General features: G+C 39.0%; 3 protein-coding genes across 4 annotated transcripts in view; 1 reads left to right on the top strand and 2 right to left on the bottom strand.

Annotated features, from left to right (window-relative positions):
* ankrd12 (ankyrin repeat domain 12) overlaps nt 1-3,584 on the bottom strand; it is a 37,936-nt gene extending 34,352 nt beyond the window's left edge. The window contains exon 1 of one of the 2 annotated variants that reach the window (XM_071490786.1): nt 3,426-3,584. The gene's annotated coding sequence lies outside the window, so the exon portion shown is untranslated. The remainder of the gene's footprint in view (nt 1-3,425) is intronic. The other variant, XM_071490785.1, reaches the window with a different exon arrangement.
* A 1,825-nt stretch (nt 3,585-5,409) lies between these two features.
* Nucleotides 5,410-10,563, bottom strand: ndufv2 (NADH:ubiquinone oxidoreductase core subunit V2). The gene is made up of 8 exons (XM_071490792.1): nt 10,408-10,563; nt 9,490-9,552; nt 7,984-8,046; nt 7,569-7,685; nt 7,261-7,429; nt 6,759-6,868; nt 5,703-5,779; nt 5,410-5,609 (listed from the first exon to the last, which is right to left on the bottom strand). Exons 1-8 carry the CDS (start codon nt 10,447-10,449, stop codon nt 5,516-5,518), a joined length of 735 nt encoding a protein of 244 aa, XP_071346893.1. The 5' UTR covers nt 10,450-10,563; the 3' UTR covers nt 5,410-5,515.
* A 1,022-nt stretch (nt 10,564-11,585) lies between these two features.
* Nucleotides 11,586-26,538, top strand: acss2l (acyl-CoA synthetase short chain family member 2 like). Its single transcript, XM_071490788.1, has 18 exons — nt 11,586-11,873; nt 12,016-12,211; nt 14,572-14,663; nt 15,279-15,382; nt 17,474-17,546; nt 17,757-17,832; nt 18,860-18,944; nt 19,783-19,920; nt 20,522-20,692; nt 20,825-20,958; nt 22,388-22,520; nt 23,072-23,128; nt 23,350-23,430; nt 24,207-24,315; nt 24,507-24,575; nt 24,816-24,992; nt 25,799-25,873; nt 25,968-26,538. Exons 1-18 carry the CDS (start codon nt 11,750-11,752, stop codon nt 26,093-26,095), a joined length of 2,022 nt encoding a protein of 673 aa, XP_071346889.1. The 5' UTR covers nt 11,586-11,749; the 3' UTR covers nt 26,096-26,538.
* The last annotated feature ends 301 nt before the right edge of the window (nt 26,539-26,839 follow it).

Here is a 26,839-nt window from a genome sequence, read left to right as displayed (position 1 = left end):
TTGTTCTCAAGTATAGCTTTATTTATTTATTGTTTTTGATCCTTACACACAACCACTGTATGGTTTTATATTTTGTGTGAAATGATAACATCAGCATTATACAACACTAATGTATAATGTATAATTAATGTATAATGCACATAAAGGTGTTATGTGGATTAGGCATTTTCTTCAACCAAATCCACCACAACAAATGTTTTAACATCAAGTTCCATACATTATTTCCTGAGAAACTGATAAAAAAATGGTGAAAAATCCAGAATCTAACAATGTTGAGGAAAGTGATAAAAAAAATCCTTTATCTGCCCCTTTAACCAAATGGGCACCAAAATTTAATGGCTTCTTTCCTGGCCTATGCCCTATTTGTCCACAAAGTCTGGTGTAAATTGGTTGAGTACTTCTGGTATAATCCTGCTGACAAATAAACTAATAAATAGACATGGGTGAAAACATAACTGCCTTGGTGGAGGTAATTATTTGTCCTAACCCTACCCCTCACACTACAACCTTTAGTCCTGTGGGTGGTCTCATTCATTCTCAGCCAAATCACTATCTGATGCATCCTCAGTTGCCAAGTACACTTGCGGAGTCTTTGTCCATCCTTGTGTTCTCTTTTTTGAATATTAGTAGTATTTGGACATTAGCACAAACTCATTATGGACAATAAAAGACTACCTAACTAAAGTGACCCATAAAACATGTTTGGTAAAGTGAGTGAGTCTAATTACATTGGCACATTAATGAAATGCCTGCTAATCTCACCTGATACAATTAACTTTAAAGTGGCTGTGCAGACCATCAACCCTGGCAGCAGACACCATGCTTACACCTGAAACACCATTATGCTAATAGGAGAACAATAAGGCTACATCCACACTAATATGCTTTAGTTTTAAAACGCATCGCTTTTACTACATTTACGCCTTGCTCCCAGGCATCCAGAGTTTTTGAGCCCCTAGTACGGATAATTTTGTATATGCTGTTGGGCCTGTTTTATTTTAAAGACTCCGGAGTTGCATTTTAGTCCAGATGGGCAGAAACAGACACTTTTAGAAACAATGACACGGACACCAACGTTTGGTTCTTGATGGGGGATTATCCGTCATCTAGTCAAAAAGTCAGGCTGTTATATGTTATATGTCATACTCCTATCACATGACCCTTTTCCGGAAGAAAGCAAACAGAATTTTCAAGTTATTTGCATTTTCGAGTATGTTAGTGAGAACGGAGATTCTCTCTGATATGGGGCTGAAACGTATATATAAACGTATAAGATACATTTATACAAATCAGTCTATAGTTTGTGCTAGTAACACACACGCATATATATATATATATATATATATATATATATATATATATATATATATATGCATGCATATATGATATATGTATATGATATGATACATTGATGACAACACTTATTGAAAGTTAATCTAAATAGCTGTTGGGTTTTAGAAAAATATTACTTTCAGAGCAGGTTGTAATTATAGCACAATTAACAAGATTACTTCTAAAGCAGTTTGTAATTATAGCGCATACACATTTAGTCATCATCAAGGACTAAATATGATGGGTAGTCAGCCCTGTGTCTTAGATTAGTAATGTCAAAACATGATGTCTCATGGATGACTGAAAGTATGTAGGTTACCATTCAAAAGCAACAGCAAATGGCCAAATGTTGGTTGGCTGATTCTGATGAATGTCAAATTTCACAAGCCAAAAGGCAGTTTGCCTTTTGAGATATCAAGATGATCTGTTGTATTCAAACACCTCCAGTGGCTGTTAATGCCTTCAGTGACTGGTCAAATGTTAATTTTTCATTAATTCTAATATGGGGACCAGAAAGAGCATGGGTTAACATTTTTCATTGTTGCATTTTTGTGGTTAAAAGAGAAATATTTTGATGCCAGTATAACAAGCTCGTTTTCATGATATAATTGATTTAATAAAATATTCATTCACCAATTATGGCATGTTTTTCTATGTGAAACTTTTCATCTGCCATGATTATTTTGTGATTACAATTAGTGTTCACCACAAAAAGGTGAACTGTTCTCAATACTGAAATCACAAAACAATTATTTTATAAATAGAAGAGAACATTAAGGTTTACTGCTGCCTACCTTTTCCTGACCATGCCAGCATGGATGTATATTTTTAGGCTTTCTCTGCCATTTGCTTAGACAATACATTACATATATTTCACATCTAACTAAGCTGGGTTATTAACTGCTTATACTCCTATATGCTAATATATTTATGTAAAATGTATTACAGTTTCATGGCACAATAGTTCTCTTTTTCCCTAATATATATATATATATATATATATATATATATAGGGTCAGAATAGCATTAAAAATACTGATAATAATACCACAATCTGGTATTGTGGTGTATGGGTGGTTTTCAGTTTAAGTGTATATAAATTCTGTCTTTACGAAATAGCACATTCACTTGAGGTATATTAAATTTTAGGCTGACGTTTTGTTGGTTCAGAGCGATCGTTGCACAGACAGCCATCTAAAAACAGGCAGCTTTTGTATCAGGCAACACACCCCCAAGATGTCACAGTTACTGGCTGGGAGGCGCACAAGCTCCTGGTTATTCAAGCTATGCTAGTTCCTTATATGCATGAACAAATCATAACTATATTATAAACTAGATTTGATGCTAATTATGTCTTAAACTGTGCTGGGTGTAAATAAACTGTGGCGTTGGCTAGATCATTGCAGACAACACCACCCACCTCACGGTAATGCCGCTCCTGTTTGCCTTCAATACACAGCCAGCAATATGTTGTTGAGCGCAAATTTTCAACTTAGCAATGTATAGTAAACATAAGGTAACGCTAATTTTTACGTCCAGAAATTGGTCCCACATGTAAACACGTTGTTTAGTGTCACTGCGTGGCCAAACGTGAAAAGTGACCAAGTTCATGTTTTTTTGTTTTAATGGCAATATTCAACACTAGAGCACAGTACAGCCTGAGACAAAAGCCCACTGCAGCCCCTTCGCTGCCCTCACCACGTCCCCCCCTCCCCTCCCCAGCGCTTAATAGCTAGCTAGCTCGTCCCCAGCCCTCCACAGCCTCGCTGGCTGGCTGGGGCTGAAACAGCTCGCCCTGCTCGCCCCGACATTTTCCCCCATCGGCTCTGTGTACTCTCGTCTGAAAGGCAGATGCTAATGAAAAGCAGATATCGGCTGAAACATCAGAGAAAAGTGCTAAATGTGTGTAACGCACGTGGCGCACAACTATACCGAGCCCACGCAAACACATAACCTCCAGTTTTCGCACGCAGTTTACGTCAAGTTAGCTTAGCGTTAGCCCTGCTCGCTGTAGCCAGATGGCTAACGTTAACTAGGCTTTTTACTCCTCACGTTCCGACGCAATAAAACAACAAACCTCGCTCTGTGCTTACCTTTAAACGGGGTTACACGGTCCCACCGACTCATTCGGTTTCTCTGTTGTGTGAATATTGCGCAATATAAACAGTTATTTCCTAAATATTGGACGTTAACCGTAGCCTACGGCTGTGTGACGTTCATCGCTGGTTTTGAAAACATCCCAGCCGTTCGTCGCCCGTCCTCTCCGAGAAAAGCCAGCAAAACATGCAAGCATCGCTCTCATTGGCTGAGCGGAGTCATGTGACCAGCTGAGCCCCACCGAGCTTATAAGGTCTCCGTCTGCTGGATAGACTGTAGATGGGTATGTGTCAAACGATTTAAACTCTCATTTTAGCGATGCTGCCGGTAAATCCGCGACTTTAATGTTAAGAATATCCTCCGCGCCGTCACACTGTGTCAGTTAGCGGCGTGTGTGAACATGTGCAGACGGTCTCTGGCGTGTTTTTGAGCCCGACAGGACTAAAGAGAGGGAGAACAGTAATGGACACTTGACGTCATCTTTTCCGTTGCTGTGTTGCGGTCAGTGCGAACTTTCTCGAAGATCACGGCGGATATAGGTTATCGGCGGAATGGCGGCTGCTTTCCCTTTTCCTCGACACAGCCACACATTTTCGCCTCGGCTTTATTCATGAAGCCGACGCTTTATGTCGCCCTCTTTGCCCGCCAGTTCTTTGTATCGGCCAGCTTTGAATTGGTTGCGCAGTGACATTTGCATCATGGTGGATACTACGCGCATGCGCTGTGGTGCAAAACGTTACATGTTGCAGAGCAGGCTTGAAAGTCGCAAGAGGAAACCGGAGTGGGGGAGGGGCACCGGCGAGACACGAAAACGCCACCGGGGCGGGATGGAAATGACACAGGCTGTTGTAGGAAGGGAGCTCTGTTGTTGAATGCAATGCAGGAGGGTTTATCATATGATAGCTTGAGTCGATTAACTGTTAATATATCTGTAATTCATGTATAACTACTCAAAATATTGCTGCAACATGGCTATGATTACATTTTGATTTGTCAAAGATTGGAGTTACTTTGCTAGTAAGTTGTGGCCTCCATTTAATCATGTCCACAGTTTAATTTTGATTTCTGATCTGTAAACATCTTCATTTAAATCAGGCGTAGCTAAAGCACAAGTTCAAGGTTTCTTCAAGTTAGTTCTGACTGTTTTTACACTAAGAAACATCACATTTTTAACAATAAAAGATATCTTACTTTGATTAGAGATATTTTTAACTACTACAGTCATTTTTTGAGCAATTATGCCAAATATTAGCAGTTTAAATGGTCTCAAATGTGAATATTTGCAGTTTTTCTTTGTCAAATTTAATCTTTTTCGTTGCTCGTTTGTTTAATAAAACAAGCAATCTGAATACATCAATACATCACTCGGCTTTAGGAAATTATAGTAGACACCATTCAATATTTTTACCAATTTATCAGGAAAATAATCTACAAATTAATCAATAACGAAAATAATATTCAGTGGCAGCCCTATATGATAAACTGGCCAGATGTAATTTGTGTTTTTAAATGTGGTTCTGAAAAGTACAAATGTAATTGGATATATTCTTTTTTGTGACAGAGTTTTTATTACATGATTTCTGACTGATGGCATTGTTACAATGAGTCTTCAAAATGCATTTGAGGGTGCTTTGTTGCCAGAGTTGGCCCTCATGTAAGTCGCATTGACAATTGACCACATCATGTGGTAAAGCTTGGTGTCCTTGTATCACAGTATGTTTCTGTAATTTGTAATTTATTTTAGTCAGCTACAATAGTTCCAGTTAGGAAAATGGTCTCATATAGTGGAATACCAGATTATTAATGATTTCAGAAAATACTTATGATACCTAGTTTCAGTTGTTTGTCCAGTGCACCTGATAGGTTCTGTAGCTGTCTTAATAGGGTAAAATATAAATATATAAATCATTATATCTGTTTACAGTTACATTATCTTCTCCTTGTTTGAATCCCTGTTAAGTGACACACTGACACCTAGAGCACAGGTACATGAACAATTTATTTACACAATATGTTTGCGTCAAACAAAATATCAGCTTCAGGGACAAGTTGCTTTTGAAAAAAGCAAGATGGTAGCCGAAAATGTCTACAAGTCCGCTCTTACACCGAAGCCTGGTCCTTTAGGAGGCTCGGTCAGAGAAGTCAACCCTCCCGCAGGCTCACAGGAGAAACGCCCGCCCCTGTAGATAAAGGGAAAGAAAATATGTCTTAATGTGCAGCCAGCGTACATATAACTGTGTCAGTGAGATGAATAATATATAGATTATTGGTACCTGGGGCCTGGTGGAGGGACTCTGCCTGCTTTAAGTTCATCGATAATATCTTCAATGTCCTTAGGTGTAAGGTCCTCCTGGAAACAACAGGAGAGCAGGATAAATGAGATTAAGCAGCATAATGCACTGCTTTACATTGCTAGTGGTCTTGTGCTGGAATATTAAGGTCTTAACAGTTTTTTATTTCACATCCTTCAACCTGTTGAAGACCTAGATAACTAGTCTGCCCTATGACAGACCTGAAACAACACTTGTGTTAAAAAGGGCTCGGTTATTGCAGTATTTTGTATCATACTGTTTAACATGCCGATCTTAACAGCTACATTAATGTTGCTTTGGTGCTGCTCCTGAGCGTCTACCCACAGATTTAGAAACCATTAACAATCTGACACATGTTCAAGTGCTTCTTTACAAACTGTTTCATCTAATATTTAACTAAATGCATGTAATCGGTGACCAAATTCATTTCATAGCCAAAGACTGCAAGTATTTCTGACAATTCACACAAAATGCTAAATTCATTAAAGCCTCACTTTTGCTGTTAAGACATTGTACCTTTTCCACCTCTAATGATCATACCTCTGCATTTTGAGGAGTGAAGAGAAAATGTATCCTTTCCCAGTCACATTTACTTTAACAGGGTCATTCACTTGTGCTCAATTTACAATAACTGAATTTCCTATGGCAATTAAGTGCAGAAATAGCTTCAGATAATATTTAACCACAAATAAAGCAAGTTTTTCACATCACATCTGACTCATAAAGTTAATCTATTTTCAGTTCACAGATGTGACTACATTGTTATCCCAGCCATATTATTATTAATTTAAGATGGATTAGTTTCCATTTCCTAACATTCATTTCTTTCAGGCCTGTGCATTTGTACACTGTGCCACACCTACGCTGGCTTCCAAACGGGGGGGGGGAGTTTGCATTCCACAAACAGGACTGAAAGATAAATTCTCTGCAGACATTCTTTGCAAAACTAATTTCAGGCTTTAACCTAATTTTGCTAACTTGGTTAAAACGTTCAGTAAGGGCACCATCTGCACTCACATAATAGTTGTCATTGATCTGGACCATTGGGGCATTCACACAGGCACCTAGGCATTCCACTTCTATTAGTGAGAACATCTTGTCAGGAGTAGTCTCTCCAACCTTGATACCTGTAGAGAAACAAATGAAGACATGTTATATATGTAGCTAATCTCCTGACAACCAGCAGATAGTGTTACTGAACTCAAGCAGTACTACGTACTACTAATACACATCTGTTACACTACATGCCAGTTATAACCAAAAATAAAACCTCATTATTTGGTTGACTGAAAGAATTAACAAACAGGAGTATCCCACACACACTGAAGTATGTTAGTTGTCGTTTGGCTTGATTTCTTCATGTGCTGCTACAGCTTGTTGTTTGAATAGCACAGACAACTGTATATTTACATGTTTGTTCACAATCTCTGTTTATCTGAAATATACACAATTTTAAAAAATCTGCGTTGTCATCTCTTCATCTGTGTTCCGCTGTAAAAATGGAAAATGGCTCTCTCACCCAGTTTGTTTTGGATGGCCTCCAGGATGCTGTCTGAGTTGCAGAGCATGCAGGGTGTTGTGGTGCAGATCTGAATGAAGTATTTTCCCACGGGCTGACGCAGGAACATCGTATAGAATGTCGCTACTTCATACACTCTCATCGGAGCGACTTCCAGCACCTCAGCAACCTGAATGAAAGCAATTACATTCAATGACACAAAGGACCGGTTGTTGAAAGGTCCTTAGTAAAACTATTGTGTAATTGATATTTCTAAGGAAAATTGTCATCACGCAGCTGTAAAACAAATTCCAGAAGAATCACTGTGCCTTGTTCATGGCGGAGATGGGGAGCCACCCATGTTGCCTCTGGGCTAAATCCAACACCGGGATGGTGGCTGCTTGCTTGTGTCCTTCAGGGTACATTGAAATGATTGCCTCAATCCTCTACAGGGGAAAGAGGGAAAGAATATATTTTACCATTGAATGTGAACGTGCTTGCAGCTTAAAATAACTGAATCATTGCGTTCCTCCATTGGACTTAAATTATTTGACAGCAAGATACATTTAAACTAATGTAAAGCAATGTTCATATAAAAGCTTTGCCCTCTCAGATATTTACAAGAGATCAGTAGACTATCAATCAGTTGAAGATAAAATGCCCTGGCCCAGCTGTCGCCAGTGTGGAGACATAAAAACACATCAGTGTACCCCCCACATGTACAGCTCAGCACAGATGTCTTACCTTTTTGTTCTCCTCAGTGAACTCAAAAGGAATATCAGGATTGTTGTCAGGAGTATCTCTGTGCTAAAACAGAAAGAAAGATCACGGTGGTAATGGACAGCTTATATTATTTACACCAAATGTATAATTATCCTTAGTCATCTTTGAGTAATATGTATCAAAAATCTGAAGATGCTATTAGAGATAAATCTTTACTCAACAGTAACCACTTTCATGTGCGAGTAAGAGGCGAGCAGCATCTAATAGTATCTGTTAAATATAACCCATCGAGTGAGGCCATCGAGTGAGCCTAGAGGCCAAAGCGGTGCTTATTTCACACCATTCAAAAGACTCAACACAGATAACATTCCTGTACACACTGCCCCCTTGTGAACAGAAATTATCCTTTGAGCAATTAAAAAAAACAACTTTAATAGTGTTTGATGTTAAAGATGTCAAAAATATAAGAGAAGTGATTCAAAGAGAATGCAGCCATACCTTTTTTGTCCAATCACAGATCAAAAACAGTTTTACTACCAAGGGAGTATGAAACCATGGCATGTTTCCATTACACGTGAATATCACATGTGATGTTTTTTGTTTTTTTTGTTTTTTTGCACAGCATGCTTCTACCAGGCTGTAAAGGTAACTCCCTGGGTGAATAATAGCTTTTGGAAAACATACCTTTGGGATTATTTAAGCAAGCATGGAAGCAGAAACTGAGTTATGCATTGATCACATTTACACATTAAATTTACAAGGTAATTAATTTAGAAACAAATGCAATTGGTGTAATCACAGGCAAATACTTAAAAAAAAGTCTTCCTAAATTTGTGGCGGTGAAATATTAGCTTTGGTATTGTGTGTAAACATCTCAATAAAACTGGCTTATTTCATTAGGAATAACTACATTAGATGAACATCACATCCTCACTCCCCCAATTATGGCAGAACGAATCAAGAGAAGAAAGCTGATATGATTTACTCCAGTTGTTTAATCCAATTTTATGAGACCCAGTACCAGCATTTGTTTTATTTGCCCATTTGAAATGCTTCAGCTAGTTGGACAGACTGCACTGATAGAGGGCTATGCAGGTCAGCAATAAGGAAAATTAACAGATCTAGACCAAATTGCATATTTTTCAGAATGTTTTGAGCGCCACAAAGAAAAATCTGATGTTTCCATTACAGTGGTCCTTTAGTTCTGATTTCTATTCCACCTCATTGCTCAGTATATTTACTGCTTTCCCGTGCAAGACTCATCTGTGATTTCAGAGCCATAATGAAATCTGCCTGGTAGAACTGAAAATGACAATTAAGCAGTACAAATGACAATAAACTCTTAATACAATATTAAGTTCCCTCATTAGCTGATGATTCTTTGTAACCAACGATGTACAGTTCAACTCTGAAAGCCAATTGTGAGGTGATCAACAGACATTTAACATGTAAGCCTGATTACACTGGTCTGGTGGCTATTCTATATCCACCTTCTTTATTTTTTTTGGCAAAGACATAGCAACTCACCACAAAGATGCCACCAGCTCCAGCGCGTGCAGCTGACCGATGCAGACTCCTCACCTGCCTGGCCTGAAAACACAGAGAGAAAGAAGACATTTACTTACCTACCTGAAAGGACTGTGAAAATGGAGAGTTTAAATAGAAAAAAAACTGATGTTGCCATTGTTTACTACAGAGTGTGTGTAATATCCTAAATTTTACAAAAATATGTAATACTAATTAATAATATTATAATTATTAATAATATTAATACTCTGACTGTTCTCGTCATGGTATGTGACTAACTATAAGATGCTTAAAACAACACAACATAGCTTGTGCACTAGTTTGAATTGGCTACAAAAGAGTATTTACATAAGTTACCTGCAGAATCACATACGTGTCCATTTTCATTAACGTTTACCATTTTAGGGAATAAAGGTCGTAGATTAGTAGTAAATTACATCTTTATATGGCACTCGACAGAAATATAGTACAGTCATAAAATAGTATAAGGCAACTTAACCTTTCTAAATTCCGTGTTTTACTAAATACAGCAGGTGATTTAAATACTTGGACATAAACAGCTGCAACATGAACTAACAGTTACGTGTTTCCATACAGAACTCACACTTCAGTCGCAATATCTTATATAAAAGTGGTAGTAAATGTCAGGCGATTGTGAAAACCGAAAGCTAATTCCACCAGATAGATATTTAAATCCTAAGAGACATCTTTTGCATTGCTCATTTGTCCAAAAATCACCTTGTAAACGTTTGACAGTGGGAAAGCTAATCTAGCTAGCATGCTAACGTTACCCAACGTACGGTTTAGCGGCCTCCACTGCTGCTTGCCCTTGTGAGGAGTCACAGCATGTTCTCTACAAATAACCCAAAAGAGCATTTACACCTTTACCCAGAATCATCAAGAACATCACAACCTTACCGTCTGCGACACTGCAGAGCGAACAACAGCAGACAAAAACATCTTGGGGCTTGAAGTTTGGTCCCGGCACGTCTAAAGATGGACGGGACAGCAGCGGTCGACATCAACACAAGAGTTATCACGCTCGATTAGGACGGTCTGACGTCGCTTCAGCCGCGACGTCACTCAATCGATCCCAGATAGGAGTTTGAGATCAAAAACAAATGATGCCAACAGCCATTTGGACATTTCGTCTGAGCTGTGTTACGTAACCTAAACGATGGTTCACGTTGCATGTTCACCCGTTAGGGACAGATAATCCAACTTATAAAAAAGAGCTCATATTTTTAATGATGCATTATTACTTATCATAACAATGAAATGTAATACTGATGGTTACCTTTGTTTAACACTTAAAGCTACAAAGTGCTTCTCAGTAAAGGTAGGATAAAATCCAAATAAGATAAAATGAGATGCTAATTAACATAATTACAAAAGACTGCGGTCAGTTAGGAGAGGGCAAATGATAAATAAATTATATGACAAATCATATGAAAAAATAGATATATGTAGTGGATACTCTATCCACAGGTAATTATACAATTATATAGAATAAAAATGCAAGCTGTTCTTTAAAGATTTGGGCATTCTAATTATTTGTAATAGTCTTAAAGAATTATTTTTTTCCTTCTTATATTTCTTTTTATCTTTCTTTTTTTGTCATGTCATTCTTAAATTGGTGAAATTCGACATGACAAAACAAAAATGTGTATAAATTGTACAATGTGACAATGACATGTTGACAGATTCAGAGAATACAAATTTAACAATGGTTATATATTGATCTGGCCTAAAGTCCTGTTAAAACAAATGTAACTACAGTCTGCCATAGTAAAAATATTGTGGAGTGAAGGATTTTGTTTTTTTTTTTTTTCTTAAATCTTAGAACACAGATCACCCTCTCTGTCAAATCAAACCTTCCTGTTCCTGCCTGAATCCCAAGCATTCATCAACCCCCACCTCCATCACCACCACCACTCCCCCTTCCTCCTCCACTTCCTTGCTTGGAAAAATAATGCTATCAACAGGCCAGGGAGGGCTCATCCAATGAAAAAGTGGGAGTGCCGCACCCTGCGAGCCGATTGGCTGCCCTGGCACTAAGCAGACTGGAGACAGCCTCCAGCTCAGGGATTAGAGGTGGGTCTTTATGCATGCTGAATTGTGTTGCTTCAGTACAGAAGGCCTTGTAGTGTTCTTACCTTACCCGGGAGGATCCAGACAGATCAGCAGTGACTCCAGATTAACCCATTTTTTTTGACTCAACCTCAGATGATATAGGCCTGTCTACATCTGTCCTTCCACAATGGTTGTTCCTGAGTCTCAGGGCAAAATGTACTACCCTTCTGATGACCTGCAGAGGGATGCTCATGTGCCTGATTTTAACTCTTATCTGACACGGTACAGGAAGTCTCTTGAGAATCCAGAAGGTAGGTCAAACGTGTCTGTATTTTTAGTGCAGTACTTGCAGTGTTTCCTTGCATTTCATCGACCTCTAAACCTGTCTGTGCGCAGTATCTCTTAGTGTTTATCTGCCCTGTTTGCAGCCTGTAACAATGCACTTTATTTCAGCTTTCTGGAAAGAGATTGCTGATGAATTCTTTTGGAAGAAGCCACCAACAGGGCCAATGCTGCAGTACAACTTTGATGTGACAAAAGGGAACATATATGTCAAATGCATGGAGGGGGCCAAAACCAACATATGCTATAATGTCCTGGACAGGCATGTGAGGGAGAGGAACCTCGGTGAAAAGGTTGCCTATTACTGGTAAGCAACAACGCGTGCACCGAATGAATGATGGCTTTGATGGGAAATACTGCCTGGAGTTATGTCAGGTATTCCAGTCAATAACAACTGCTGTGTCCCCAGTTGCAACCCCAGTGCACCAAAACAAACCACAGTCACTGCAACACAATGTCAGTGTTTCAGTCTCTCTGCTGCCACAATAAAAAAGAAAGCATTTAACAGGATGGTTGCGAAGTTTTCCCAGAATCCATGATTTGGGTCCAACACATTTTACATTCTAGGAATGCAGCAGATTATAAGAGTCCTGCAAAACTCATAAAGCACATTTATGATGTTTTGTACAAAACCTGTGTCTACTTGAATCTTGACAGACTTCTAGGATAATAAAAGTCCAATAAGAGTCTACTAAGTTGTTTACAGAATAAGACTAACTGCAGTTGCATATTTTGAATGTTAGCTCATAGATTTCACAACTCTTCTCTTTCCAACTTCTGACTTCTAAACCCTTTAAAAGAATCTCACACCTTCAATAATTCACCATTAAGGCTTTACTAAATGTTTTTTGACTTTATGTTATGACACATAGTGTATTTGTTCTGTCAACTGAAGAATCTTAGCAAACAAGATATAGTTGCTCTGCAAGCTCAGCAGTAATAAGGGTTCAATGGAACCGGGCACATTACAGACCAACCATCACCCACATGTGTCTTAGTGTCTTAACACTGTTTGCACTACATTAAAGCTCTTATGTAATATATCTGTTCAAGTGTTTGCCCACGCCTGTTTCAGCAGCAACAATGTCAGGAGGATATAGAGTATCATCTGTGTTGATACTGCATTTATATGAAAGTTGTCAGTGACCAGATGGTTTGGTTTGGCCTGTCAAACACTTATATGACTGTAGCGCACATGTTGTGCAACGAGCATTTAGAAAACTATCTGAAATGGTAGGACACTGGGAAAAATACGACGCCAAGACTGAATAAATGACATAAAATAAATTATATAGAAGACTAAAAGAAAAACAAAGAAAAAAATCAAGTAAATGAAATAGCATAGGTATTAAAAGAAAAACAGAACAAAGTCTGATTAAAGCAATAATAAATATAGATTGCATCTCCAGCTTTGATTCATAATAGATGAGTCATGTCTGAAATATTCTGTAATTTGTTCAAGATATCTGCAGCACAGCAGTTTAAAGCTGCTTCACCATGTTTGGATATAATGGCACAGAGCCTCAAAACAATTCAGTGATTTTTAAATGTAGAAGTAGTATTTCTGTGTGCTCAGCCTTTTTGGTCTTTTTCAGAACTTAAGCAGCAGCATTCTGAATGAGCAGCAGCATTCAGGGTTTTTCTTAGACAACCTCAGGAAATCTAATCTACTTGAGAAAAAGACACAAAGAATGTTTCCTAAAAATCTTTTTGTACATGGATTCTCTAATTCATGCTATATTTTAAGGTGGTCATAGGTTATTTTGTTATTGTCAACATGGCTGTTCATGTTTGGGTCTAATTGCATGGCTAAACCAAGATTTCTCACTTGTGTTTTAGCAACAGAGAATTATGATGAGCACTGACTTTCAGTCTTGTTATTTGGCACCAAACACCATAAAAACTGTTTTATCAGTTTTATTCTTATTTAAATTTAGGATTTTTTAAAAATATTGCACAATGTGAGCAATGGGAGGTTGTAACAGTTGAATAACAGAAATCCAAGGACTGACACCAGGGGAATTCCACAGGTGATCAATAAAATAATGTTAGTTTTTTCATCTGTACAATACGCTACTCAACAGCACCCAGGAATAATAAAATGAAGGCTGTAATTCTGCCAGTTAGGCTAGAAAAAGTTGTTGGAAAACACTTTTTCCAAATAATTTTAGGATCAGGTTGGTTTGGGCCTGTGCTCACTAACTGGGCATCACATTCTCTGATGATGGCTGTTCTAATATTAATGGTAAAAAAAAATAACATGGGAGTGAGCTGATAAGGAGAATTCATTTAAATTCATAGAGAATACTATGTGGGATCTTTCACATGCATTGCACCATTCCCTGGCTTGTGATAAGGTGGATGCCAGGTTTTTGCAATGTTTTGGCTTCAGTCTCACTCCAGAAGCTTGCTACCATGCTGTCTGCTGCCCTGTGAAACATTGTGCCATAAAGTCCTGACAGACATCCAAACCTAATATAGACACAGGAACAGGTTATCTCCGCAATGAACTCAACAACTTCATGGTGTACTGTGGTATGAAGCAGTGTATGTGGTGGTATAAAAAAAGCAACAGATACATACAGAGCTTCATGCAACCTGATATAGGATTTACATTACAGTGACAGATCCTGGTTGTGTTTCTCCTCTTGTATTCTGTCTTCCCAGGGAGGGAAACTCACCTGACCACCACATGACCATCACCTACAGCCAGCTGTTGAGCCAGGTGTGCCGCTGTGCTAATGTCCTCAAGCAAATGGGTGAGAACCTGAAAACTTCTTTAGCTACTGATGAGATGAGCTGAAGATGAGTTGCTTAATAGCTCAAATGTATGATTCAATCACCAGAAATTACTGTCAGGAGCAAGAACACATACTGAAACCACTGACTCTTGTTGATCTTTAGTTCTTAACTGCAACTGGTTTTGGCTTGTCCCTTGTAGAGTGTACAAAGGACAACCACCTCTTTGACCTTGACAAAATGTTAAAATAGTGTTATCACTAGCTTTCTACTCTCATGCCAGTCTATATCATTAGTATAGATCTAACATATTTTCAACTAGAAAAGATAAGATAAGATAAGATAAGATAAGATAAGATAAGATAAGATAAGATAAGATAGCCTTTATTAGTCCCACAGTGGGGAACTATCAAGTTGAACCATAAAAGTATCATCTAAAATCAAAGTTTCTCCTGAAATGACACTGTATTGTCATTGTCCTTTGGCCCATATCCAGCATGCCACAAGTCACCAGATATGGCTCTGTACAGTATGTCCAATGTACTTGTTGCATATAGAACATCCCGTATGGTATGTAGCCCATAAATTAACATGCCGAAACTCAGCCTAAAATTGCCCTTTTGTCCTTGATCAAGGTGTGAAAAAGGGAGACAGGGTGTCTATCTACCTTCCCATGATCCCAGAGCTGGTCTACACTATGCTGGCCTGTGCCAGGATAGGTGCTGTTCACTCCATTGTGGTAAGTGGTTTGATGAAGCACTCACTGACTTCATAGAATTTAAAATTTAATTTTTTTCTGCATTTTTATTACATTCATTTGGCATTTGCCCTTTTCCCAAAGCAAATATATACCATATTTTTAATATTTATATTTCTAAGTCCTAGCATAGGATTTAAAGAGTCAGATAAGAACCATGATTCAGTTTTATTCTGTACTGCTTAAAGCAACACATCATTTGAGTTTACTTTATGCGGTGTCATATAATTTCAGCATGAAATCAATCTGAATTTGGTTCAAATTAAGTCAATCTACATGTTTGTTAGCTGTGTTTGTTGCTCTGACCCTTTTCCTTGGAAAAACATCTGCTGAACCTGAGCTCTTGCTTCTGTTAGTCCAGACTTACTCTGCGCCCGCGGTTATCAGCTGTCGTGTGTGTGAACACAGCAGCACCTGCACTCAATATATGGGTCAGACATTTACTGGCTCTATCCAGCTTGGGAAGACATCAGGGTCAGTGTAGTTTTGCAGGAAAGCCAGCACAAATTTAGCTATTAAACTTTACCCATCTATGCAAAGGCTGGCAGCCTTGTTAAAAATATCTCCAGGCTGCTCCAACGTGAGTTCCTTTTATAGCTTGCTAAGGCCTGTTTTTGGCAGACTTGAGTATAAGCGACCTTGTCTGTGCATGGTCATTGTTGTATTTTTTCCAGCTCTATTTTTTTAAAATCATATTTGATATGAACATCACTTAGCAACACAATTGTTGGGATAGCACCAGCTTTTTAGATTCTCATGTAACTATATTTATCAGAAATTATCTTGGCATAAAATCCAGTCATAGATAGCTACACAGGACTGCCAACACCTCTCATGCAGTGACATTTTGCTGAGTCCTCAATGACCTGATTAATAATGCTGTCATGAACACTGAAACTTTACACCCTGTGAACTATTAACCTTGGCCAGAACACAAATGTCTGGCAGCAACTGCAACAAATGACAATCAAATAAAACAGAAATAATAAATGTCTTGTTCATTGTGTAATGTTGAACAAAGTGACCCCTCCACACATGGTGTTGAGAGGGAGCAGTATGCATCATCACCATGTCTGTCTGAACTTTAAAGCAAACCTTTGCTGAGCAGCAGCCAATATGGCCACAAGTAACTACTAAGAAATAATGATAGAAGCTAAAATATAGTGTAACAGTTCAAGCAGAATAGTTTCAAGGTGGTTAGCCCTAGTGCTAACTCTGTAGCTACACCGGATAAAAAGCCTAAATTAGATTTGTTTTTTTTTTTTTGTTGTGTTACATATTTTAAGCTTAGAAAAATGTGAGCTAGGCTACAAATACATTGACTCTTGAATCTTTACACCGCCAGCTGGTTAGCCAAAGCCTGGTTAGCTTTACTTTATTCAGAAGAGAAAGTTTTCCTGTGCAATGAGAGATTATTACCAACATTACAGTTGTATCCACCATTGGTTTTAAATGCAAATAAAGTGGTTTAGATAATGTGGCTAAACCAGTTTAATTTTTTTTCTTTCTTGCCCTGTTGGACTTGTGAGTTGGCACAGACATGCAAAAGGCCCCACACCCTCCTACATGGGAGCAGGACACCCAGACTGAAAGAGGCACAAAATGGTCACCACCCATCGAGCTTTGCAGACGCCTTATGTCTCTTTGTAGTTGTTTTGTGTCACTCCCTGGTCATGTTAGGTTTGTCTGTAGTCTTGCATCATCTCTTTGCAGTTATCTGAAATCTCTTTGTGGTCCTATTGCATTTCTTTATGGTTATTTTGTGTCTCTTTGTGATTGTTTAACATCCCATTGTGGTCCTTTTGGGTGTCTTTGCAGATGTTTTGCATCTCTTTGTATGTTATTTTGTCTCTTTGTAGATGGTTTGTGTCTCTTTCTGGCGATTTTACATCTCTTTGTGTTTTTTTTGTGTCTCTTTACAGTCATTTTTGTGTCTTTGTGGTGGCAATGCAAATGATGGACCATGAAAATAAGACCCAAGCTGTGATGAATCAGGATCACTCTGAATGCTATGAGTTCCACCTCACCTCCTACTTCATCTCTTCTTCTCTGTCTTTCTCTTTGCACGCTCAGTTTGCAGGTTTCTCCTCGGAGTCTCTGTGTGAGAGGATAATGGATGCGCAGAGCAGCGTCCTGGTGACAGCAGGTCGGTCCAGCCTATAACCTTTGACCACACTGTTTGGAGACACAACAACATCAGGATGTGATGTGTTGTAGCGCTCAGGGGCTGTAAAAGATGATGCTCAAGTTGTAAAGTGACCCTGTGTTTAAACACCTTCTCCCTGCTGGTTGATACACCTCATCATCTATATATCATCTGTCGCGCTCTCTCCCTCTGTCCTTTTGTAATATACAGATGGTGTTTACAGAGGGGACAAGCTGATCAACCTGAAACAGATTGCGGACGAGGCTCTGGAGAAGTGCAGGGAAAAGTAGGTCCTGCTTACAAGGCCAGCAGTTTCCCACTTCTCAGCAACCACCCTTGTTTACACTAGTTGGTAATGGGACTCAAACCCTGGCATATGAGTCACTGGACACACAAACACACACACTGCAAAGCCCTATCAGCTGTTATCAGGTACATTGAGGAAACATACCGGCTGGTTTCCACAGTACAGGGTTGCCGGGCAACATGGAGCACTCAGATTCACCAGGGAAGCCCAAGCTGCTTGTCTCCCATGGCAACATGAGCCTGAGAGTGATGAGAGCAGAGAAATGAGGCATGCTGGGAATTGGTATCTGTTTTACCTTACGAGCCTTATGTGGAAAAACTAAACTTAAATTCCGATTTGTGAGTGAAGTGTCTCTGGCTCTGGTTGTAAACTGAAGTTACAAGTCATATATGAGACATGTGAGACACCACAGCTTGATTTTGATTGATATTTTTTTATATTAGAGAAAGGAGCATACTCTTACCAGCTACTGGTAAACATTTTTTGACTTAGTTTATTGAGTTTACACATTTTGGCTCACACTGTATAGTAAATGTCCAAAATCAGGTAATCTTGAAACATCACTAAAAAGAAGTCCAGTGGGAAAGAAACTAAGAAAAAGTTACATAATAGGATACATGTTAAAGCTGCTATATATGTATTTTATATGAAAAAAATATCACCTGAGTACTTGTACAGTGTGTTGCACCAAATTATAACACCTGTGCATGGTAAAATGTAAAAAAAAAAAAAAAAAAAGTAAAGATTCAAACATTTTCTAGAAATAAAGTTAAAACTTTAAATTAAAATATTCAAGTGAAAATTGTCACAAGATGCCAGAATAAAAAAAAATAATTTAAAATTTAAGAAAAATTGTCCCATGTGGGAACCACCAGATCTCAAGGGCTCACATGATCCAAATATGTTTTAAATTCTCGAAAAGTGGGGTAACACAAGCACTCTGTCCCCATGGCATGATGTTTTATGCCTTATACTGACCTTCACATATTTTTCCATTTCCTCACAGAGCGTCATCTAGTGTCACTAAATGCCTCGTCGTCAAGCACCATGCACTGAGGACAAAGAGTGGAGCTGCATGCAATAAACTACAGGTAAAAAAACTATGAAACACTAGCACCTAATATTTTGGTTTACAGCTTTATTCTTAAATCTAAATTAAAACAAACCATGTATGATGACAGAATTAAATACATTTTTTCTGTTAAAATACAGTACAATTATACACAAACAAAGTAAAAGGTGTAATGCATGTCAGTGTTGTCCCACACAGGGCAGCTTAAACATGCCAATAGAAAAAAAAGTTTTTAATCTGAACAATTAAAAAGACAAAAAGCTAAATAATTGTCCTTTAACATATCTTTGTTATATGACAAAGTAAATGCATACATAAAAAGGACATACAATTAATAAGGTGTAATGTATTTTACTTTGTTTGTTGTTAGATGAAGTTGTAAAAACTCAAATGCACAAATGAATGCTCAAATTTAATGATTTTTAATTTCAGAAAATTCTGCTTCTATTTATATGACATAAGCAATTGAAAACCCCATTGGAATGTCTGCACATCACAGAGCTCATAGCTCTTAGCTCAAGTTTGTTTGCACAATGTTTTCATAGAAAAATTACAAAAATATGCTTGAGATTCTTGCATTCAATTTAATGACCCATCAAACCATTCTGTGTGTAAATTTGAGCTTTTTAGAATTAAGGTTCTTTCAGTTGAAGGCAAAAACAAAAACAAATATAACCCAAAAACATGGTCTCTACAAATTCTGTATTCAGACTATGCCTCCGAGGGGCACAGTAAATTACGGCCAGTTCAAAACTGACATAGTGTGCTGCTGCCTGAACTTCTGGCACACGATCTAAGCAGATGTGATGAGGGGTTTCATGCGAGGTGTTCGTTCTTTGTTGCTCTGGTGCGTTCAGACCCCCTGGGACTCAGAGTGTGATGTGTGGTGGGATGAGGCGATGAGAGACTCTCCTGAAGAGTGTGAACCCGAGTGGCTGGACGCTGAGGACCCACTGTTCATCCTCTACACCAGCGGCTCCACGGGCAAACCCAAAGTAAGACACAGCTGCAGGTAGAAACCAGTTTTAGAGCAGAAACACACACATCTCTCTGATTCTCCCTGAAACCACATCTTAACAACAAATCACAGCATCTATTTTCTACCCTGATGAGCCTGTAATGATGTTAAGCATGCTGGTTTTTTACATAATCTGCTCTCAGTCTTGAGAGAGAATTCATGGTTTTCTAATGCTAAGAGGCATAACTCCAATCCTAGAAATGTATCTGCTCTCTGAAAACTCCGCATCTGCATCTCTGTTTCGTATATTAGTGTGAATTATATTTTATTATTGCACAAAACAAAGCACTGAGAGCATCAAATAATATGAAATCATTTCTCTGTCTTTGCCTCAAACAGATACATGTGCACCCATGCACTACACACACATTTACTCTAACTCTTCACCCTAGAATTAAAGGTTTACCTTATGGGGACTTGCTTTTGTCCTCGGTCCCCACAATGTGACTGTGTAAACACGCACACACACCTGCGTGTCCCTTCTGCTGGCTTTGAGAGCACCTTATTTTTGCTATCTGCTGTCTTTGTGTTGACCAATTATCTCCTCATTCGTGTTCCTGTCCTTGTGTATGGTACAGGGTGTTCTTCACACTGTTGCTGGGTATCTACTCTACACGGCGCTGACCTTCAAGTATGTTTTTGATCATCACCATGACGATGTGTACTGGTGCACGGCCGACATCGGCTGGATCACCGGCCACTCCTACATCACCTACGGCCCCCTTGCAAACGGCGCTACAGGTGTCCTAGTGAGTCGGAAAAAGACTTTGTTCCTGTTATTTTGATTAAAAAACACCACAGTGCCACTGGGTTAGATGACCCTCACAGGGGCGTGGTGGTGTGTATCGCCCTTCTTAGAGACACGTGTGTGTTTTTTCCAGTTTGAAGGTATTCCTGTCCACCCTCATGTCGGCCGGTTCTGGGAGATTATTGAGAAGTACAAAGTGACCAAGTTCTACACAGCTCCCACAGCCATCCGCCTGCTGATGAAGTACGGACGGGAACCGCTGCAGAAGTAAGCGCCTGCATCTGCTGAAGTCACAGCAGTTCAGAAGGGTCCTTGATTTTTTAGAGGTTTTTCCAAAAGCTACAGGAAGAGTCTGACTTTCAAAGCACAGCTTCACCTGGGAGGTGTCTCTAGTGTATTTTTGCATCTGGGTTTTCCCACCTTTCATATGGAAATTTTCACCTTAGATTTTCAAAGACCTCACTTGTTATGTAACAGTTTTGCTCAGCCCGGAAGAAACCAAACTGTAAGAGTAATGATGTGACTGGAACCGTGTGAACATGCATTTCCTATGGTGGATTTGCAAGAATTCTTAAACTTCAAACAGGGTTATCTGTCAAACACAGATGCAGGAACTTCTTTTTTCTTTAGTACATCAACACTCACTGTAAAGTGTCACATGTAACTAGAAACCGTCTGAACCTCATCTTGTAAGCTTCACAGTGGAAATAGAGGACATTATCCCTCGACTGATGGTTTTTGAGAGTCTGAATTCACATCAGCTCGTCAGTATAACACTAGAACTTGGCAAAAAAAGTTAGCATAGCATTAAACTGGAAACAGGGGACACAACTACCCTGGTATTTTTAGAAGAAGGCATATACAGTGTCAGGTAGTGAGCTTTAGAGGTGGTGTCAACTTTGGACTGAAGTGGGCTGATTCCCTCTGTTTCCAGTCTTTATGCTAAGCTAAGCTAATTGCTTCTTGGCTGTCAATTTTCAAGTTTTTGTCTAACTCACAAGAAAACAAATAAATAATTCCCCCATAATATCAAACTTTAATCTAAAACAACAACAGAAAACATGTAAAATGCCACTTGTGGAGGAGGGGTAGTAAATGTGTAAAGCCATCTTCCTGGATGCATCACTCTGCTCTGATGAAATGATGAATGATGAAACCAGATTGCAATTTAGCCCCAGTGCATGTGGCTGATCTTTGCTTTTGCTGTGAAATCTATAGAGATGAAGCAAATCACTAATTACAAGTCAGGCAGATATGGGAGAATATAGTTAACATCACAGATTCATTTTTATCATTATTGTATCTGTTAGTCCCAGTGAGAGCAAGATCTAGTCTTTCTGAGAAACTGGAGATCAGAAAACATTTTCATCCACACAACCACACAACAAGTATATAAAGACAACACAAAGTGAGGATAGAAAACCAGCAATTGCAGCCACAAATAGAGTTAATACAGACAACAACAAGGGTCATAGAAAATCAGCTTTAAATTTCCAAGGCCTCAGAGTATCTGCTACAAGTTCTGCCGAGGTTATTGGGTTGTGTAGTGTAGTGAGATGAGAGCTTTATAGACAATCATCATGAGATGATGACTCCTCTTCCTTCCTGCTTTGTGATACAGATCGTACTGATGAGAACCACATAGTGAGGGAATGTGAGAATATCTGAGGGAACTCTTCTCACTTGCCTCCCCCAGGTACGACCTCTCCAGCCTGAGGATTTTGGGTACGGTGGGTGAGCCGATCAACCCAGAGGCGTGGCAGTGGTACCACGAGGTGGTGGGTCAGGGCAGGTGTCCTGTGGTCGACACTTTCTGGCAGACAGAGACGGTAATGAACACACACCTCAACTGGTTATACACATGACTGTGTCAGGGTTGGCCCCAGAGTACAAACATGGATTGCTGTGTTTTAGTCACCTCCAGTGACACCTGAAATGATAAGTTGATCAGTCATTTCGTTGATTGACAGTAAATTTTGATAACTGGTTTAATGTTAAAGTGTTTTTTAAAAACATTTTCTAAACAAAAAAATGCCAAAAATTCAAATCATAGTTAATATTTGACTTCCATTCAAATAAATTTGCAATTAATAAAATCATGCAGACAGAAATAGAAATAGAGTAGAGTTTTCAGGGCAGTTTCCTGCTTTACCACTTTGGTAATCCAGCCTTGGTTTTATATATATATATACATATATATATATATATATATGTATATATATATATATATATAGACATGGTTCTGAATGTGTATATATATATATATATATATATATACACACATTCAGAACCATGTCTGTTGAAGATCAGTGTAACTTCAGAAGAGTCGCTTTAAAACCAGTTATCAGTTACTGTAATGTGTGTCTTCCTGTCGCTGTAGGGAGGTCATGTGTTGACTCCTCTGCCTGCTGCCACGCCGCTGAAACCCGGCTCTGCTGTAAGTGAAAACATCTCCTTCAACACTGTTTCCCTCACAATCTGACAAATCTATGTTACCTTTAAACATAACCTATAACAGTCATGCTGGTAAGGAAGGGTTTCACCTCTGTATGTGAGAGTCTGTAGGAGATGCAGCATCTCTTCATTCCCACGACAGGATTATGATTCAGGTTGTGATCTGGAGCAGACGCTGCATTAAATCCGCGCCTCCTGTTTCAGACCTTCCCTTTCTTCGGGGTGCAGCCGACCATCCTCAACGAACACGGAGAGGAACTGGAAGGTGAGGCTGAGGGTTATCTGGTAAGTTTCAACTCGACTCAATTCAGTGCACCTGTAAAGGCCACTACATGCAGCAGCCTGATCAACAGACACACACACATCACATAAGAAAGATAAATACTGTATCTTTATGCACTTATTCACAAAATTAAAAACACTCAAAGGCTGTAAGATGAAAAAGTGTTATGTGCAGTTGATCATAAAAACACTGATAAATACCTTTTAAGTAAGTTCACCTCATTTTGTTGTCTAAACATACACAAGCATCTTTGCTTTTTGTCTTTGTTTTTCTATCTTCCTCTGCTTGTTGGCATTCGTTTTTGTTTTAGTGACTATTATTATTATTACTGTTGTATATTTTTGTAAATATCTAATTGTATATATTATAATATTCTCATCTATTATTTATCTTTTTCTCAAGTATCTGTTACTGACATTTGCAGTTTTTTCTCTTGCACTTAGCAGTTATATTGTTGTGTTCAGTTTAATGCTAGTAAATGGGATTACACTAGAAGTTTTATAATTCTTATTTGCCTTGTTTGTTAATTTCTTTGTACATTTTTTTTAAATCTTATTTTATTGTGGTATATTTTATTATATTTAATTGTCTCTGCTTTTATTCACATAATTTAGTTTAATGAAATGTTAAAGTTCTGAATGGGTTTAATTATATTAAGTGCCATGTGAAACACTTTGATTTGAAAGGTGCTGTGAAAGGTTTATTGTCATTAATGGCAGCGGTAGCAGTAGCAGCACTTCTCTTACGGTTTGCGTATGTTCTCTGTGTGTTGCTGCAGGTATTCAGGAGGCCCTGGCCTGGAATAATGCGAACTTTGTACAGAAACCAGGAGCGCTTTGAAAACACCTACTTCAAGAAATTCCCAGGCTTTTATGTGACTGGTGACGGTAAGAGACCAGAAAAATCAAGTTCACCCTGCAATCACACAGACTGTGTATCACTCTGGATTAAGCAACAGTCTGAGCACCAAAAATGTACACGTTGGTCTCTCACTAAAATACTGAAGAGCCTCTTGAGGGAGAGAAAATGCTATAAAAACTCTTCTTGGGGTTACGCAACTTGTTTTGTCCTCTCTCAGGCTGCAGGCGAGATAAAGACGGCTATTACTGGATCACAGGAAGAATAGACGACATGCTGAATGTGTCAGGTACCGTACTAAGTGATGTTACTGTCTGATAATGCAGCTGCTTCTCAAAACCTTCAGAAAGGTTATTACAACACCACACAGAGTTATTTTTTCTCTGTTGTGCAATATTACAACTGGCAGCCGCTTGAGAACATTTTTCATTTTATTCTCCTGAAACCCTTTCGCCTGATTCATCCCTTATATTTCTATGACTTATCACCGATGAAACTCATGACTTGGTGTGGTTTCGTTGCTCTCCAGGACACCTGATGAGCACAGCAGAGGTGGAGGCGGCTCTGACGGAGCACCCGGCCGTGGCGGAGGCTGCAGTGGTGAGCCGGCCTCACAAGGTGAAGGGCGAGTGTCTCTACTGCTTCGTCACCCTCAAAGACAGCAGGGAGTTTAACCACACAATGATCGAGGAGCTCAAGAGACTGGGTGAGACTCAGACTCAGGGGGCTTGTGAGGGTTAAAGGAAAAATCCTCACTCAAAATGCTGCAATTTTTTTTGATTTAAAGATTTTTATCTCAGCAATTTTATTTAGAATTTGATTTTTAGAGCCAAAGAAAAAGTCTACTATAATGCAAAGTCTGTGCTGTTAAAAATACAGTTACTGGTGAAGTTACTTTAATTCGAATGTGCATTATGCAGCTTGACAGTAAATGTAGTTATTCTCACAGATAGATAGGCAAAAATAGATGCTGTGTTATTTTTCCATTGTTCAGTCAATTATTAATTGACTGATTGATGCTGCTGTATACACTACAATGAAATATTGTCACGGGTGATAGTAATTAAAAAACAAGTACAATTTCTAGAAACTGTATATAACAAAAGAGAAAACACCAAGAAGAGACAGAAAAAAAAAGAAAAAATAGGGTAGAAGTAAAAATAGACAGAGAAAAATAAAGGAAAATTAAATCATAAAATCATAAAAAAGAAAGACAGAGAAAGAAAAATACAGATTTTTCTAATGTCGATCTCTCACATCAAAGAAGCAGCTCAGAAAAAGAAAATCACGTAGAGGAGGCAGTGTTAGTGTTATCATCAGTTGCCTCAGTGCAGTTTGAGGAGATGGTGCAGCTGCCTCATTGTTCACAAACTGCTCACACAGGCACCTCTGAGGGAGAGCAGCCAGGTTAGGTTTTTGGAAGGTGTTTGAAGCCCACAATGGAGTTTAATTTCAGTCCAATCGAGCTGTATCCTGCATGGTGCTGATTTCTTTTCTGTATCCTTTAATCAGTGAGAGAGAAAATCGGTCCAATCGCCACGCCAGACTTCATCCAGAATGCCCCGGCGCTCCCAAAAACTCGCTCAGGTAAACAGCTCAGCACCTCTTGAAACCGACATCTACTCCCCCTCCTCCTCCTCACCCTTCTCCTCTTCTTCTTCTTCTTCTTTCATCCATTCAGGGAAGATCATGAGGCGTATCCTCCGGCAGATCGCCCGCAACGAGAAGGACCTGGGCGACCTCTCCACTCTGGCCGACCCAAAGGTGGTGGAGGTGCTGTTCAGCCAGAGATGTGAGGCTGCAGCCTGAACAAACACCTCCATCTCTTTCCCTCTTCTAACTATGCAACAGCACAAATGAAGACTGTCACAAACTGCTGGTTCTGGATCAGCATCAGCGAGTGTTTGTGTGCACTCTTTGGGACTGAATGAAGGGGCTGGGATCAGAAAATGTTGTTTTATGTGGAGAAAAAAAAATTGAAAATGATGGAAAAAGTCAAATCAGGGGTTGTTTTTAATGTAGACGTACTGATATGGGGCTGTTTATGCCAAAATATCAAACATAGAATTATTATCTTTTATATTATCGTAAAAATCTTTTTATGTCTGGAGGGGGAAGTGAATCTCTCTCATCTGATTTAATCCTGAAATAGTGAAGTCAGCTTTGCACAGCTTTGTTTTCGACTGACGACTGATGTATATTTTCAATCTGTGACACATTTCTATGACCTGAAAATAAAAGTGTTTAATCTGTTTTGTTGCTTTTGTCCTTTTACCTTCAAACAGAGCAGCTGTTGGACGCCCTCATGTGGCAGGACTCGTCCTCTGCGGCTGCTCTCTGATGCTGCTCTTCTCACACTCACTGTAAAAGCATTTTTTTTTTTTTTTTTACTCTCCTGCAGAGGCTTTCCGCCTTTTGTCGTCTAATGATGCACGGAGCACAAACACACACGGCTTTGATGGTGTGATCAGCGCGGCGGGGAGCAGCAATTATCAGAGACAGAGGAGGAGAAAGGCGGGTTGTTTTATCTTAAGTGCACTTGGTTCTTTTGAA

Source organism: Trachinotus anak, unplaced genomic scaffold (genome assembly GCF_046630095.1).
Source record: "Trachinotus anak isolate AG129_WGS33_773 ecotype Australia unplaced genomic scaffold, CSIRO_AGI_Tana_v1 ptg000012l, whole genome shotgun sequence".
Taxonomy (NCBI): Eukaryota; Metazoa; Chordata; class Actinopteri; order Carangiformes; family Carangidae; genus Trachinotus; species Trachinotus anak.
This window is presented reverse-complemented; position numbering and strand designations above follow the sequence as displayed.